The sequence below is a fragment of the Sus scrofa genome, chromosome 7 (assembly GCF_000003025.6).
Source record: "Sus scrofa isolate TJ Tabasco breed Duroc chromosome 7, Sscrofa11.1, whole genome shotgun sequence".
Lineage (NCBI taxonomy): Eukaryota > Metazoa > Chordata > Mammalia > Artiodactyla > Suidae > Sus > Sus scrofa.
Window position 1 is genome coordinate 50,865,897 of NC_010449.5, and position 16,631 is coordinate 50,882,527.

The window sequence follows — 16,631 nt, forward strand, 5'->3', positions numbered from 1 at the left end:
ACCGAGTGAAGCCAGGGATCGAACCTGCATCCTCATGGAGACTAGTCGGATTCACTTCTGCTGCACCACCATAGAACTCTCCCTCTCCCCCTTTTTTCTATATGGATATTCACTCGCCAGCATCATTAATTGAAAAAAGTCTGTCCTTTCCTCATTGCTCTCCAGGGCCACTTACTTCTGCACTTTCTAATCTAGTCCATTAATCTATTTGTTTATCTTTGTGTCAACATCACATAGTTGATAATGGTCACTGAAATAAGTTTTGCTATCCAACATGGTAAGAACTTCTCACCCTACTTCCTAAAAGACTTTGGCTTGAACTAGCCCTCTGCACTTCCACACAATTTTACTACCAACTTGTTAAGTTCCACAAACACATACACAATAAAGTTATGGAATTTTGGCTGGGATTGCTTTGAATATATAATCAGTTTAAGGAAAACTGACATCATTATAACAATGAAATTTTCAAACTGTGAAGATGGTATATACCTTCTTTTGTGTTTTACAGTTTTTGCATAGAGGGCCTATAAATACAAATACTTTTATTCCCAGGAAGTTTATATTTTTGTTGCTACCATGAATTGTAACCTTCAAATACTTTTCATTTTCTGCTTATTAATGGTATTGTAGAAAAACAATAGCTTTGCATACTTACTTTAAGCCACCTTGCTGAATTTACTAATTTTAATCATTTCTAAAGATTCCTTTGGATTATTAGTACACAATCATATCATTTGCAAACAATGACAGTCTCAACTACTCCTTTTCAATTTCCATGTCTTTTAGTTTTTATTCTGAGGATGCTGCCTGAAATCTACAGTACAATAGTAAAAAGAAGTTATAATGGGAGGTACTCTTGTCTTATTTTAGATCACAAAAGGAAAGCTTTTAAAAATTTCACCAGTAAATACAGGTTTGCTATAGTTATCCTGAAGATAATCTTTATCAGTTTAAGGAAATTCCCCTCTATTTCTAGCTTGCTAAGAGTTATGAGCATGAGCGGATGTTGACCTTTATCAAATGCTTTTTTGTCTGTTGAGATGATTTCCTTCCCTTTCTCTATTAATCTGGTAAATTTAATTGATTGAATTTTTAACGTTTTTCCAACTTTGGATTTCTTTGTAGTTACAGGACTATCAGATTTTCTATTTCTTTTCAGGACAGATTTTTCTAGGAATTTGTCCATTTCCTTTAAAATTGATTAGTATACAACTATTCATAATATTTTCTTACATTTCTTGGCCCAGAACAAGCTTTCTAGTACTCAATTCATGAAGACACCCTAAACGTTTACACGACGCTGGATGGCATTGAGGATGGCAATGGTGTCAACACTGCCTGACTCAGCTTCTCAGGGTTCCAAAACAGCACTTAACAGAAAGCACTGCCTGACTGGGTCCCCTGTGGATCTGTCCACTATCACATCCCACATCTGGTCTGGCTGACTTCACTGTTCCCCACCCGTATAAGTGGGATAGGAGCTTCCTCCCTACCTGGGCTCCAGCTTAGCTCTCCCAGTTCTGACAAAGAACACATGAGAGCTTGAGCTTATGCACAAGGATCTGTCACAATGCAAAGGAAATTTCTGTTTTTTTTTTTTTTTAAGCGAGGAGGTGTCACCACTTTCAGAATTAGAGATTTTAGGAAAAGCAGTTAACAGATGTATCTTATTAAAGCAATATATACATATATATATTTGAAAAGTAGATATGTTATTGCTTTTATTATCCTAATTCGATGAAAGTATAAATTATTTTTAGGTATTTGGACATGTATATTTTCTTTAAAAGGTTTACATAGAGTGGTTTACAGAATGAACTTATTTATTAAGATATTTTAATGCCATGTTGAAATATTTCTAGAAAACTAATTTCTTTTATTATAAAGTATAGTCCCCCCCGAGATTAAAAAGTACCCATGATGAAAACCATGAGATAAAAATGAAAAGACTAAACAAAGATACAAATAAGTAATTCAATTAAAATCAGCTTTAGGTATAAAGGGGGAATTTTACATGAAATATAATTCTAAGTACCAGAAAGCATTATTTTAAAATAGAAGTTAATGTCCCGAGAAACATCAGGTTAGTTAACATGGATTTTAATTTGGTAGCAGAGTGTGAAAAGAGAGAAAATAAGTTAGTTTAAAGATTGCCCCATGGAGTTCCCATCGTGGCTCAGCGGAAACGAATCTGGCTAGCATCCAGGAGGACGCAGGTTTGATCCCTGGCCTTACTCAGTGGGTTAAGGATCCAGCATTGCTGTGAGCTGTGGTGTAGGTCTCAGTCACGGCTGGGATCTGACGTTGCTGTGGCTCTGGCATAGGCCAGTGGCTACAGCTCCAATTTGACCCCTAGCCTGGGAACCTCCATATGCTGCAGGGGGTGGCCCTAAAAGGCAAAAACAAACAAGAAAAAGATTCCCCCAAGATAACGTAACATTTCAATACCTGAAAAAAAAAATCTTCTGAGAAAATCATTTTGATATTGTTATGATTAATCCAATTAGTATTATTCTCTAACAAATTATAACCCTCAGAAATTCCAAGAAAATTGTGACAACATGAAAGAGATGGAAAAATCTACCTTTCAATTTTGTACTAATTATGGCTATAAAAATATTTTCAGGGAAAGGCCGTGAGGCCATTTTAAACTGATGAAGAGAGATTCCCAATCTGGCAGATTGCTACAAAATCCCAAACGGAGGTTGCTGCAGGAGCAGCTCTTCTTATTCCACGGTATGGTGGTGAAGTGGTATTGCAGCAATGGCCGCCACCACCACCACCAGCAATTGTACTAGGTTGTGTTAAGGATTAGATGAGACACACACAGTTTAGCACAGTAACTGACATGTATTATTTAGTATATAATTATATTGATTATTCATAGCTATTATTTAGCTATAATTACTATGATCACTAAAGTCCTAGAAAATTTAAAAACAAAAGGACGGAAGGCCATTACAGGGTGATTTCATCAAAGAAAAACAAACGGCCAATAGACACATTAAAAAATGTTTCAGGAGTAGCCGTTGTGGCCGAGCGGAAATGAATCTGACTAGCATCCATGAGGACGCAGGTTCAATCTCTGACCTTGCTCAGTAGGTTAAGGATCTGGCATTGCTGTGGCTGTGGTGTAGGCTGGTGGCTACAGCTCCGATTCGACTCCTAGCCTGGGAACCTCCATATGCCGTGGGTGTGGCCCTAAAAAGACCAAAAAAAAAAAAAAAAAAAAAATTTCAGTTATCATTAGTAAGCAAAGAAAACATATTTAAGCAATGAACACCTTTCATTTGTTTTCCAGATTGGCGAAATTTCCATATATGTTTTGCTAGTTACAGTGTAAATTGGAACAGCCTTTCTCAGGGATAATATAGATGATAAGCCTAAAAAATACGCCAGCAATATAATATGCCCCCCTTTGAGTCAGCAATTATACTTCCAAAAGTTTCTCTTAACCAAATAATCAGAGCTATGTGTATAGATACCTGTAGATATGTGAACACGCAGAGAGCAGACGAGGGATTTATGAACCCAAATGTAATGGTCATAATCATCTCCGCATAGTACTTGAATGATTCTTTTTATTCTTCTGTGTTTTCCTAATTGCTACAATAAACATATACTACCTTTGGAATAATGAGGAAAAACATAATTTACAAAAAGCGATCTGGGATGCCTCCTTTGCGACGCTCATGTATCACCGTGATAGGGAAATGCAAAGATCTACTGAAGGGTTACACTGCAGAGAGCACATCAATAAGGAAAGGACATCTGTCCTGACCACAGCCTAATTTCACAGAATGAGATTTTGTTTGGTTGCCCTGATATGCTATGGGTATAGTTTAAAGTAAAATATATATATGAAAGTATTTTATGACTCAGACTAAAACATGCAAAATTATTCAAGTACAGCAATAAATACTATTTGTCAGTTATTAAAAATTAAATCTATGCTCCAATAACAGTTCATGTTTAGGTTGAGGCACTTAATTTTTTCTCCATGACAAATCACAGTATAAGTTCAGTGGGTTTAGGAAACACTAAAACATCCCATCGATTCTGAGATGTTTATCATTTCTCCATCTCTATCATCGCCTAACCTTTCTTTTAAGTCATCCAGGCATCGCTGAAGGTGGACTTCCCCTGCTGTGACTAAAACGTGCTCTCCCGTTTCCTGAATTAAAATCTGGACACAGGGATCAGCTTGGTTTAACAGTTTCATTCCTTTGACGAGCTGAGGCATTTCACCTAGATTAACGAAATGAAACACTGGTTAAATGCAAGATAAGGACTAATATAATCTAAAGACAATGTCCATGGGAAAACGGAAGGGAAAAGTATAATGAAATAAACTCTTAAAATAATGGTTTATTTTTCTTCCAATAATATAGCAATGTGAAGAAAACCATCTTTGAGTAATTTATCTGTACAGATGGCTAACATGAGACACTTGTTACAAACTTACAGAGAATCCCAAAGCTGATCATACCACTTCTTCAAACACTCAGCAAATATAAACTACAAGTCATTATACTTGTGAAGCCACCTCAATCTATTACAAATGTGTATTTTATACTAGAGATGTAAGAGAACTTTTTCCCCCAAACAGCACCTATAAAACTATAACATCAACAAATAAGCAAAAGAAACATTTGATGTGACATTTGAGAAGCTGCACCAGAGCCTTATATTTAGAATAATTATTTATGAAGCTGCTTGAAAGAACTGTGGATTTCAGAATATAGCTGCCCTTTGGGTTAGAGCTGTAATACACGAAGCAGCCACTTTACCCAGTGAGCCTCTTAAGGCGCCTTCTGAATCCTAGTCTGCTTGTGCTTTTGGTATTTAATTGCTTGTCACCTAGGGTTCAGGGGAGTTAAGGGTACAAAGCAGGGATTCTGATCCCTATCCTGAGTGTCTCACCCCTTTCACTGGTGCAGTGGCCACTGTGCACTCAAGGCAGGTCAGAGGAATTCTCCTGTTACTATTTTAGCAGAGATCTTGGCTTGGAAGGCATTTTTATGCAGCTTTGTTTCACTTCTGCATCTGAGGGAAGGACTTATAATTCCTCGATGCTTGGTGTTCGACATGCCAAACAAATCAAACTACAGGAGCTTTCTGAAATCAATGGTTTTTTCAATATGTGCTACCGAAGTTGATTATCCATATCTAGTCCATATCTATTTATTTTTCCATTATCTATTTATCCTTTAAATAACCCTTTTAAATGATAACACTTTCTGGTGCTAAGTGTGCCAGGCAAGCATTTCACATATTATCAACTCATTTAACTACGAGGCAGGGATGATTACTCTCATTTTATAAATGAGGAAACAGATACAGAGAAGCTAAGGAACTTGTACTCAAGGTCACATTCGGGCTGGTTTTGAAGCCAGGCAGATAGCCATGGGGCATATACTCCACAAGGGGTGCCAGCATCCTCAGAAGTCATGGTCACGAGCCACAGAAGATGCACAAAATGCTGAGAAAGACAGGGAGTGGGATTTCACCGCATGTGAGGTTGACAGAGGCACCCTCAAGCGCTGCTCTTTAGCATGTTGTCTTTGCCTCAGTCAGTGGATTTGTAGATATTACCTAGTGTTAAGTTAACCTTCATAGAATTTGAACCATGTCTTAAAGAGTCCTGTAAAAGACCACTGATAACACATATCACAGGAGCCAAGAAGAGAATGATAATGATAAAAAAAAAAGGACAAAGCTGGTTGTCAGCTATCTCCATCAGCCAAATTACAAAGTAAAAACAACGGCTGTCACCAGTATGAGAACCTAACAAATCCTTGAAAAAGAAAAACAAACAAAACAAACAAACAAAAAACTCCCACACATTGAAATGTCTCCTCATGGCAAAGGTGACAGTTTAATAATAAACGAAGAAGAAACTTTTCCAAAAGAAATGTGGAATATGGTGACAACATTTTGAAACCAGACAGTTGAAAACATTTACATTGATAGTCATTCTGATGCCAGAATCAACACAAACATCTCATTTATAAAACCTCTTAAAATCTAGAAGCTGATTTCCTTAGCCTGCTTAAAAATCTCCCATATAGTTTATTAAAGATATAAAACTCGACATCTCCTCATTAGTAGAGGAAAAACTGAGTTCAGAAAAAAAATAATCACTGTCTGTATTTCATTAAACCCTTTGTCTAACTGGTAGAGGGGATTTTAAAATGGATATTATGACTCAGTAAAGGCAGCCAATGATGCGTTTCCCCCATATGGACTATGTAACTTTGCGAAGTGTCTTTTTCAGTAAAAACTGCATTTAAAACCAAGTGTTGCAATAAATGGAACCCAGAAGCAGACCTCTGCATAGTGTTATTACTAAGTGGTAAGGTAAGATTTTCAAAAACAATGAAGCATTATTGAGGCAGGCACCTCCAAGATGGCCCCAATCATCTTTGTCTTCTGCTAGTCATACCCCTCCCACAAGCGGATCAGGGCTGGCCTATCTGACCAACAGAATATAGCAGAAGCGATGTGTGATTCCTCAGGCTAGACCACAAAAGGCACTGTGGCTTCTGCTTTGGTATCTTAGACTGCTGCTAAAGCCAGTCACTCTACCATGCTCTAGAATAATCAAGCAGCCATGAGGAGAGGTCTCTGGAGAAGCACTGAGGTCCCCAGTAAGCACCAACTTTCTGAGCCCATACGAGTGAACCACCTGGAAGTCCAATTAAACCTTCCAATGGCTGAAGCCCAAGGTGATATATGACTACCACTGCATGAGAGGTCCCCAAACCGAACCCTTCCAAATTTCCTGAGCAAAGGAGTGGTGGGAAAAAAATTATTATTATTCTTTCAAGCCACTAAATTTTGGAGTAATAAGTTAGGCAGTATTCAATAACTAATACAATTATAAACCATAATCATAAATATAATACTATATATACATTTATTTATATATACTGCATATATCCTCATCAAATACAAATACATCTCCATTCTCACCTCAATTTTAAAAATAACTTCTACATTTGTATATATTTCATGATATACATGAAATATCAGCACAAAGGTTCATGTATCTACATGGATATCTGTACAGAGGGCTTCTTTTATTTTACCTAATACAGATAAAGGATAAAAAAACTCTGGAAACTAGTAACTCTGCTCTCAGGTAAATACAATTTTTTGGATTCCTAAAAATAAAGATACGTAGTAGTCCCTGAGGTGGGAGTTAAATTCTGACTCAACCACTTACTACCTGCTAACTCTAAGGCTTTTGGCAAATTAATTAACTTCTCTAAGCTTCAGTTTACCTCATGTGAAGATGAGAATAAAAAATAGCACAGGGCTGTTGAGAGGATTAAATGAGATGGTCAATGTTAAAGTTTTAGACTGTATGTAGCATACAGCAAGGATCAATGATGCTGAAAATAATAATGGCTTTGGGCACCTGGCGTTCTCTGTGTTTGGGTGCTGGATTTTGAGTAGACCCTGTGGGCATGGAGCCAGAGGGGTGGCCACCATGACATCTGGACCTCAACTTGGGCAATCGGAGAAAGCAAAGTGGAAGAGCAAGTGCTCACAATTACTTCATGCTGAAAGAAGAGCAAAAGACTGTCATCTAGATTAGTCGACTCAGTCTGTCAGCATGAAAAAGAAAAGAGGGCCTAGGGACACATGTTCAGAAGTCCCGCATCAGCCCAGTGCCTCTCAGGGAAGTAAGGTTGAAGTATAGGGGGTGATATCCCAGCAGTCTCTAGGCATGTGGTCCTCAGAAAGAGGAGCTACTGTCCCCAGGTAAGGATGGGCATAAGAAACTATGGCAAAGAGTAAACGGACAATAAACATCCTCTGAGGGCTCAGAGGACGGAGGCCAGCATGACGAGAAGTATCTCCAGACATTCTAAATGTAAGACAAGATGTTGACAATGTCATGACACCAAGGAGACAGAACAATGAGAATAAAATTAAGACATGGAAGCATGGAATGAGGTACTTCAATAACACAACCAAGAATATTCAGGGTGGAGGTTCCCGTCGTGGCTCAGCAGTTAACGAACCCGGCTAGGATCCATGAGGATGTGGGTTCGATCCCTGGCCTTGCTTGGTGGGTTGGGGATCTGGCGTTGCCGTGAGCTGAGGTGTAGGCCAGAGGCTAGGAACCTCTATATGCCACAAGTGCGGCCCTAAAAAGACAATTAAAAAAAAAAAAGAATATGCATGGAAGAACATGGACGGCAATCTAGCAAAAACAAAGTAGCAACACTCCTTTCAAAACCATGAAGAAAACTGGGTGCCCCTTCTATCATTTTAGGTTTTACAAAGTTGAGAAAAAAAATCTAATAAAATATATGAGGGCATAAACTTTGGCACCCAAATGGATAATCTTAGGTAATTCTATTTATTAGGTTACCTGTGTTTTGAAAAGAAAATTAATCTTACTGAGAGTTTGCTATGGGACAGGAAGTCAGCTAGGGGCTAGGATCCCTCACCCCATCTACCAAAGCTGTACAGAAGCCGTCCTGCTGCCCGAGGACTGGGCGTTCATGCAGCTTGGGTAACAGCACAGAGAAACACGCAACTGTTAAACAGACTCCAAAACAATTCCACATTTCTATTAAAACATTATAGTTTAAGTTTCTTTAATCCCTATTTTAAAAATTTAAGATCCAAATGGAATAGAGAAAAATCAAATAAAAATAAGATATAAATAAATACTGGAAACACTTAACAATAAACCATGGTTGCTGGACTCAAATGTTACAACTTAAATAAAACTGAGCTTTCTTATATTAGGGTTGGAGGCAGTTAGCAAGCAGAATAAAAGAACAAACCATGAGGAGTTCCCGTTGTGGCTCAGCAGTTAATGAACCCAACTAGCATCCATGAGGACAGGGTTCAATCAGTGGGTTAAGGATCCTGTGTTGCTGTGAGCTGTGGTGCTGGTGGCAGATGCGGCTCAGATCTGGCATTCCTGTGGCTGTGGCATTAGGCTGGCAGCTATAACTCCGATTCAACCCCTGCATATGCTGCAGGTGCGGCCCTAAAAAGGCCACCCCCACCACCCCCCGCCAAAAGAAGGACAAACCATGATGGGCCAAGATCTGGACAAGCCCACAAAAAGGAAGCAGGCATTGCACAGAATGGGGCAAATCCATGCAGCAACCAGGGCTCCATCAGTCTGCAATGACTGCCCAGAAAGCATGCCTGTCTCTGAGGCCTGGGGCAGACAGCTATTTACCAAGACCGAGCCCAAAGATCAGAGATGTATCTGCCCCAGGGCCCCAGGGCTCCTCAGTGGTTAGGTTATGTCTTACAAACTGAGGTGGAGACAAGCTTCCAGAAGGCCCAGGTCTGGGAGAGGAGGGATATATAGATGCAGGGGCAGTGAGGCCACCACATACCCCAACAGAAAATTGTCCTTTTACACACTTGTTCTCTGGTTCCCTTAAAGCAGACCGGAGATTCTCCCCTGCCTACCACTAAGCAATGGGACAGCAAAGTCACGGAATAGGGGGCGAGTGACAGCCACGGGATGTAATATACAAGAGTCACTGAGGATTGGCCAGGCAAACGGTATAATCCAAAGACTAAATATTAGTTATTACAGGGACCGGCATATGTGGGTGTCACACAGCCAGGCAGAAAGGGGCACAAAGTACTTTCTAAACAGACAGGAAATACTCAAGTGTCCAGGTAATCTAGCAAACCTAGAGGGAAGAGGTACATATGAATTTTGAACCAAGAAGCTTAAGATAAGATTCTGAGAACCAGTCACATAAAACATGAGATTTCTGAGATGCCACCCTATGCTGGGGGATGCAGAGGTGATTGTTTCTGCCATAAAGAAGAATACAGTCTCCCTGGAAGGCAAAAGTGTCTAAATAGCCCCAGGTTCCTAAGACAGATGTTAGACTCCCCTTGACATGACGATGGTCTGTATGGCCTCCTGGCTGGGCATGCTACGCCTAGTACACACTTCCATGAAAATTCACAGCATACTGCTGAAACGAATCATGAGGAACCGAGCATTAAACGTACACATTTAAAAAAATATAAGGACCATCCCATGCTTTTAAAAACAAGGTCATCTTACTTGGGTGTTTTGGTTCAACGGCAACCCTCACAATAGGGGTGGCTTCAAAGTTGAGGGGTATGAATGGCGGGCAGGATGGCAAGGTACACAGTGTTGCTGATTTTAGCACAAAGTCTTGAAGGCCTCCTATACCTGTAGGGAGGAAAAGACCCATGAAGTCAATAAACGATGACAAATTCGGAATTTACATTAGAAAAATAATACCAGTCCAGTATATATGCCACAGAGGAAAACTGCTTAACACATTGGGCTAAAACATACCTACTTTGAGCACAGAAAGGATCATGTCTAGATACACATGTCTGAAAATACCAACTACTTCTAATTGTAACTCTTAGTTCTAAAAATATATTAGGGAGTTCCCGTCGTGGCGCAGTGGTTAATGAATCTGACTAGGAACCATGAGGTTGCGAGTTCGATCCCTGCCCTTGCTCAGTGGGTTGACGATCCGGCGTTACCCTGAGCTGTGGTGTAGGTTGCAGACGCGGCTCGGATCCCGTGTTGCTGTGGCTCTGGCGTAAGCTGGGGGCTACAGCTCCGATTCGACCCCTAGCCTGGGAATCTCCATATGCCGCGCGAGAGCGGCCCAAGAAATAGCAAAAAGACAAACAAAATATATATATATATATATATATATATATATATATATATATATATATATTAATTTGGAGTTCCTGTCGTGGCTCAGCGGTTAATGAAGCCGACTGGCATCCATGAGGATGCGGGTTTGATCCCTGGCCTCACTCAGTGGGTTAAGGATCCAGCGTTGCCATGAGCTGTGGTATAGGTCACAGACATGGCTCAGATCCTGTGTGGCTGTGGCTGTGGCTGGCAGCTGCAGCTCAGATTTGACCCCCTAGCCTGGAAACATCATATGCTGTGGGTGTGGCCCTAAAAAGAAAAAAAAAAAAATGGGGGAGGGCATGATGTGTTTTAGATGAAGGTGACAGGAGAAAGGGGCAGGGATATTTAATCAGCATTCGCTTTTTGCATCTTGAACCTAGAGACAGTTATGAAAAGGAAACAACTTTGCTGCCTCCACCTGACAAGTGGGTGTAACAGTACAGGACACAGGGTGGAGCACGCAGGCTCCGGGAGGGGAACTGAAGCAGAGGTTTCTGACATGCAGACTTGGACGGAGGTTTAGAGGTTTCTTTAGTCTGACCACAGAATTGGAAGCCACCCCCCCCACACACTCCCCACCTGAGTGCATCCAGAAATCACCACCCCGCCACGTGAAAGGATGGCTCCAATTGCAAAAACACCGTCCTTACATTGTGCGGAAAACCTTTCTCCCCTGATCTCTGCACACCATGTAGTTCAGTTTTCCCAAAGGTCCACAGGAAAAAAATGTACTTCTAGTTTTTACCAACTACCCTGTGGTTCTCAAAGGCATCTGTCACATCCTTTTAATCCTTTTCTGCCTCACACTAAACATCATTAGCTGATTTCTAGACCTTTCCTGGACAGGGAATCCTCTTTAGACTAAAGTTTCAAGGCGCTAAAGTTTCCCTGTGCCTCCTGTTTATTTATTTGGTTAAGGTCTCAATTTCTGACTGTTGTCCTTCTTGGCCCAGCACACAGAGAGAGCCACACCTGGCCACAGCTTCTTGTGAACGTCCCCAAGTACCATGATGTCATAGGTCTGGGTCTCTCCAGGTCTCTGCCAAGTCAGCTAGAAATAACGTCTCCCACAAGGCCTAGGGTTTAGGAAAACCCCACAGCAAATATTCCCTTTCAAACCTCATCTATCCTGCGTCTGACCTCTGACTAGCATGCATTTCCTTCCTGCACACCCAGCACATGGTTTCAATGAAAAGATAAAATGCTGGTCTCTCCTCTCTATCACCCGTCATGCAGGCTGCAGATGGCCAGTATATTTTGAACACCCTCCCTTGAAACTTCTGGTTTACCATTTGCTGTTCAAATCTCCAAATCTATTCCTGCTACTTAGATATGCCCAGGTTTGTGAACAGGATTGTAATCACCCCCAAAAAAGAAAAGAAAAAAGTCAATACTACAGCACTCCTAGTCAAGATTAAGGTTTTATGGAAAAACTATGCTTCAAAAAATAGTAAAAAACTCATTACCTGTACTATGCCACTATTTTAACTGATTTTATTTATTTATTTTTTTTTAGGGCCGAACTTGCAGCATGTGGAGGTTCCCAGGCTAGGGGTCAGATCAGAGCTACAGCTGTAGCCCTCCACCACAGCCACAGCAACGCAGGATCCGAGCCTCATCTGCGACCTATACCACAGCTCATGGCAACACTGGATATTTGACCCACTGAATAAGGCCAGGGATCGAACATGGTTCCTAGTCAAATTCGTTTCTGCTGCGTCAACAGGAACTCCCTAGATTTTTAAATTATATTAAAAAATCAGGAGTTTGTCATGGCTCAGTGGTTAACGAATTCGACTGGAACCATGAGGTTTCGGGTTCAATCCCTAGCCTGGGAACTTCCATATGCCACAAGTGCAGACCTAAAAAGCCAAATAAATAAGTAAATAAAACCTAGGAAAGGAACCGTTATTTGGCTGCATCACAATAAAATCATTTAAAAATTATCTTGAGGATTTTTTGATGTACTATCAAATAATAATAAGTGTGCAACTTGGTATTTACGGCTAAATACACTTTAAAACAAACTTTGTTTTAAAAACAATGCCATGAAGTAAATTCTAAAAACAAAACAAAAACCACACCCTTCTAATCCAGTCACTACCTTCATTTGATGTACTGTTTCATTTTTCATTCCCACGTCTACTGGAACACACAACTTAAGTTGCTATGCATTTGTGTCATTTTATCCTATTTAAATAGTGATTTTCACTTCAGTTGTTTAAATCACAACTGTAACAGTTAAGGAGGAATAATTTCTTCACATAAAGTACACCTGCTAAAGCATTTCTCAACTGAGGTTGGGGTTGAAGAACATGTTCCCTTCTGGGAATCATTTTAGAATTTCTGGGATGGAAGTGATAGGTTAAAAAAAAAAATCCAAAATTAGCATCGCATGAATTTGTTTCAAGAATTAAAAAGGGTGAGATTATTTTCCCCGTGTGTGTGTGTGTGTGTGTGTGTGTGTGTGTATAAATAAAGGCATGTGATTAAATGAGAGAAAAAATAGACTGAAGAATATGGAGCAAAAGGAATTTATTAAACACCAAGAGTTCTAGCTTGTTTTTATACAAACACCAGCAACTTTTGTCTGACTGAAGATGAAGGATCCAAGTCCTCTCTGGTCTCAATTCTTCTCTATAGAACAAAGAATATCAGGTATTTTGAGTGAGCGAACTCTGACTCACAGACAGGGGTGACACGTGAGTAAACACTGAGCTCTTCCACTGGGTACTCAGGCCATTACCAGAAGTTTCCCATACCATTCAAATCCTTCTTAATAAAAAAAAAATTCAGCATTTTGCAAACACTTGTCAGGCCAAAATTATTTCCAAGCTCTTGCTAATGTTTCCTTTTAAGAAGTTTTCCATTTTTAGTTTTTTAAGGAACGTTCATACTGTTTTTCCAGCAGTGGCTGCACCAATTCACATTCCCACCAACAGTGAATGAGGGTTCACTTTTCTCTATATCCTCACCAACATTTATCTGTGTCCTTTTGATGGTAGCTACTCTGACAGGTGAGAGGTGATAGCTAACAGTGGTTTAGTTTGCATTTCCCTGATGATTAGCGATATTGAACACCTAGGCCATCTGTAGTTCCTTTTTGGAAAGATGTCCACTCAGTCCTTCTGCTCATTTATTTTTTCTCCCTTTTGGGCCACATCTGCGGCATATGGAAGTCCCTGAGCCATGGATCGAACCTGAAGCAGGAGCTGTGACTTACACCATAGCTGCAGCAATCCTTAACACACTGTGCCAGGCCCAGGACTGAACCAGCGTCTCCACACAGAGAAGCCGATCACCAGCCCACTGTGCCACAGCAGGAACTTCTTTGCTCATTTTTTAATTGGGTTGTTTGGTTTTTTTGATGTTGAGTTGTATGAGCAGTTTATATATATTGGATAATTAAGCCCTTATCAGTCATATATCATAAGCATATGCAAATGATATGACCCAGCAATTCCCCTCTTAGGTATATAACCATAAACACATAAAAACACTAATTTGAAAAGATACATACACCCCAATTCATAGCAGCATTATTTTCTAAAATGATTTTCATTTTTTCCATCATAGCCAGTTTACAGTATTCTGTCAATTTTCTACTGTACAGCAAAGTGACCCAGTCACACATACATATATACATTCTTTTTCTCACATTATTCTCCATCATGCCCCGTCATAAGTGACTAGATATAGTTCCCAGTGCTATACAGCAAGATCTCACTTCTTAGTCATACTAAATGCAATAGTTTGCATCTATTAACCCCAGATTCCCAGTCCATCCCATTCCCTCCTGACCCCCTTGGCAACCACAAGTCTGTTCTCCAAGTCCATGAGTTTCTTTTCTGTAGAAAGGTTCATTTGTGCCATATATTAGATTCTAGATATGTTATATCATATGGTATTTGTCTTTCTCTTTCTGACTTATTTCACTTCGCACAAGAGTCTCCAGTTCCACCCATGTTGTTGCAAATGGCATTATTTTGTTCTTTTTTTATGGCTGAGTAGTATTGCCTACATATACCACATCTTCTTAATCCATTCATCTATTGATGGACCTTTAGGTTGTTTCCATGCCTTGGCTATTGTGAATAGTGCATAGCAGCATTATTTATAACTGCCAAGACATGGAATTAACTTAAGTGTTCATCAATAGATGGATGGATAAAGAAGATGTGTATGTAAATGTGTGTATATACATATATGAATATGAATACTGCTCAGCCATAAAAAAGTACAAAATTTTGCCATTTGCAGCAAACTGTATGGACTTGGAAGACATTATACCAGGTGAAATAATTCGGACAAAAACAGGAGTTCCCGTCACGGCTCAGAGGTTAGCGAACCTGACTAGCATCCATGAGGATGCAGGTTTGATCCCTGGCTTCACTCAGTGGGTTAAGGATCCGGCGTTATTGCGGTGAGCTGTGGTGTAGGTTGCAGACGCGGCTCGGATCCTACGTTGCTATGGCTCTGACATAGGCCAGCAGCTGCAGCTCTGATTCGACCCCTACCCTGGGAACTTCCATACGCCGTAGTTGCAGCCCTAAAAAAACAAACAAACAAAAAAAAAACCCAGACAAATACTGTACAATATCATATGCGGAATCTAAAAAATAAAACAAATGAGTGAATAACAAAAAAGAAGCAGACTCAGATATAGAGAACAGACTAGTGGTTACCAGTGAGGAGAGGCAATGAAAGGGTGGGGAGTGGAAGGTACAAAATGACTGGGTTTAAGATAGATTCGAGGGTGTACTGTACAACATGGGAATACAGCCAATATTTTGCAATAACTGTAAATGGAAAGCAGTCTTTAAGATTGCATAAAAAATCTAGACATTAAAAATTCCAGAAACAAGCAACATGAAGGAGTACAGCTTTTATGAGACAGAAAACACTATGTAGGGCCCGAGAGATGGACTGGCCTTCTGTCAACAACTTTTTTTCTTTAATAAGCCCCTGCTGAGCAGGTGAAATCAATCTAGGATGAGGTCACACTGGCAGCAGGAAGATGGTGGAATCCTTACTGAATTCTAACACTGCTTCCTGGGACAAGCCTGTAGGCTGTCTGGACAAAGAAGAGCATTACTATCTTCAGGAAAGTCTGCATTCGTAAAGTGCTCTTTCATTGCTGGTATAAAAATATTATTGGAATTGAAAAAAAAAAAAAACTTTTTGGGAAAACATGTTAATGCTCTAGCTAGAACATGGTCTCCTAATCCCCGAAGTTTTATTTCAAGCCGACTTTAACATAACTACACCCAGAACCATCAACCTGCTCCTCTTAAACTGTTTAATAAGCCTGAGATAATGGATTCCTTTAAATCTTCACAGTAAATGCAAGTTATATATCATGGATGTCTACGGAGCCTCAGGCCTATAAGAGCAATAAACATTACTTTATAAGACATGAGGATTCAGAAGAGTATTAAAAAAAAACTTTTTTTTTTTTTCCACTATAGGTTTCCAGGGTGGTTGGTGGGGAGTTTCCAGGGTGGTTGGTGGAGAACCTAGAAAACTCTTGGTTTCAGAAGACTACCTTCAGCTCTAGGTCCTTCTGTCTTGGAACCCTAAAGAAGCCCATATCTTCTGCCTGGAATTTTATGCCCTTATTCTGTACCTTTCATGGAAACCCAGATTCTGCCAGATTCTGAGTCAACTACAAAGGGTATCAGGAGATCCATGCACTTTACAAGTCTTGCCATGGAGGTATGGAGGCAGGCAGGTAGAAAAAATATTAAATGGGCCTTTTCCAAGCCTGCTTGTCTGGCATCTCCAAAGCAGACCCGTATTGCTAAGGTTTTCAGAGGACTGGTCAAGTCTGTCCATTATGCTATAAAAAAAGTTCCTTAAATCAACTGCCCTTTAGCTTTTTGGTGTTACAGAGCCCCTAGGGGAAAATCTTGCTACAATGACATCACCATCAGAT

At 40.1% G+C, this 16,631-nt stretch overlaps 1 protein-coding gene across 1 annotated transcript in view; it reads right to left on the reverse strand.

Moving 5' to 3' along the window:
- EFL1 (elongation factor like GTPase 1) overlaps positions 1 to 16,631 on the reverse strand; it is a 137,300-nt gene that overhangs the window by 26,172 nt on the left and 94,497 nt on the right. The window contains exons 16-17 of the mRNA XM_021098870.1: positions 10,073 to 10,204; positions 4,104 to 4,251 (exon numbers count right to left, since the gene is read on the reverse strand). Coding sequence (XP_020954529.1) covers positions 4,104 to 4,251; positions 10,073 to 10,204 — 280 coding nt within the window. The remainder of the gene's footprint in view (positions 1 to 4,103; positions 4,252 to 10,072; positions 10,205 to 16,631) is intronic.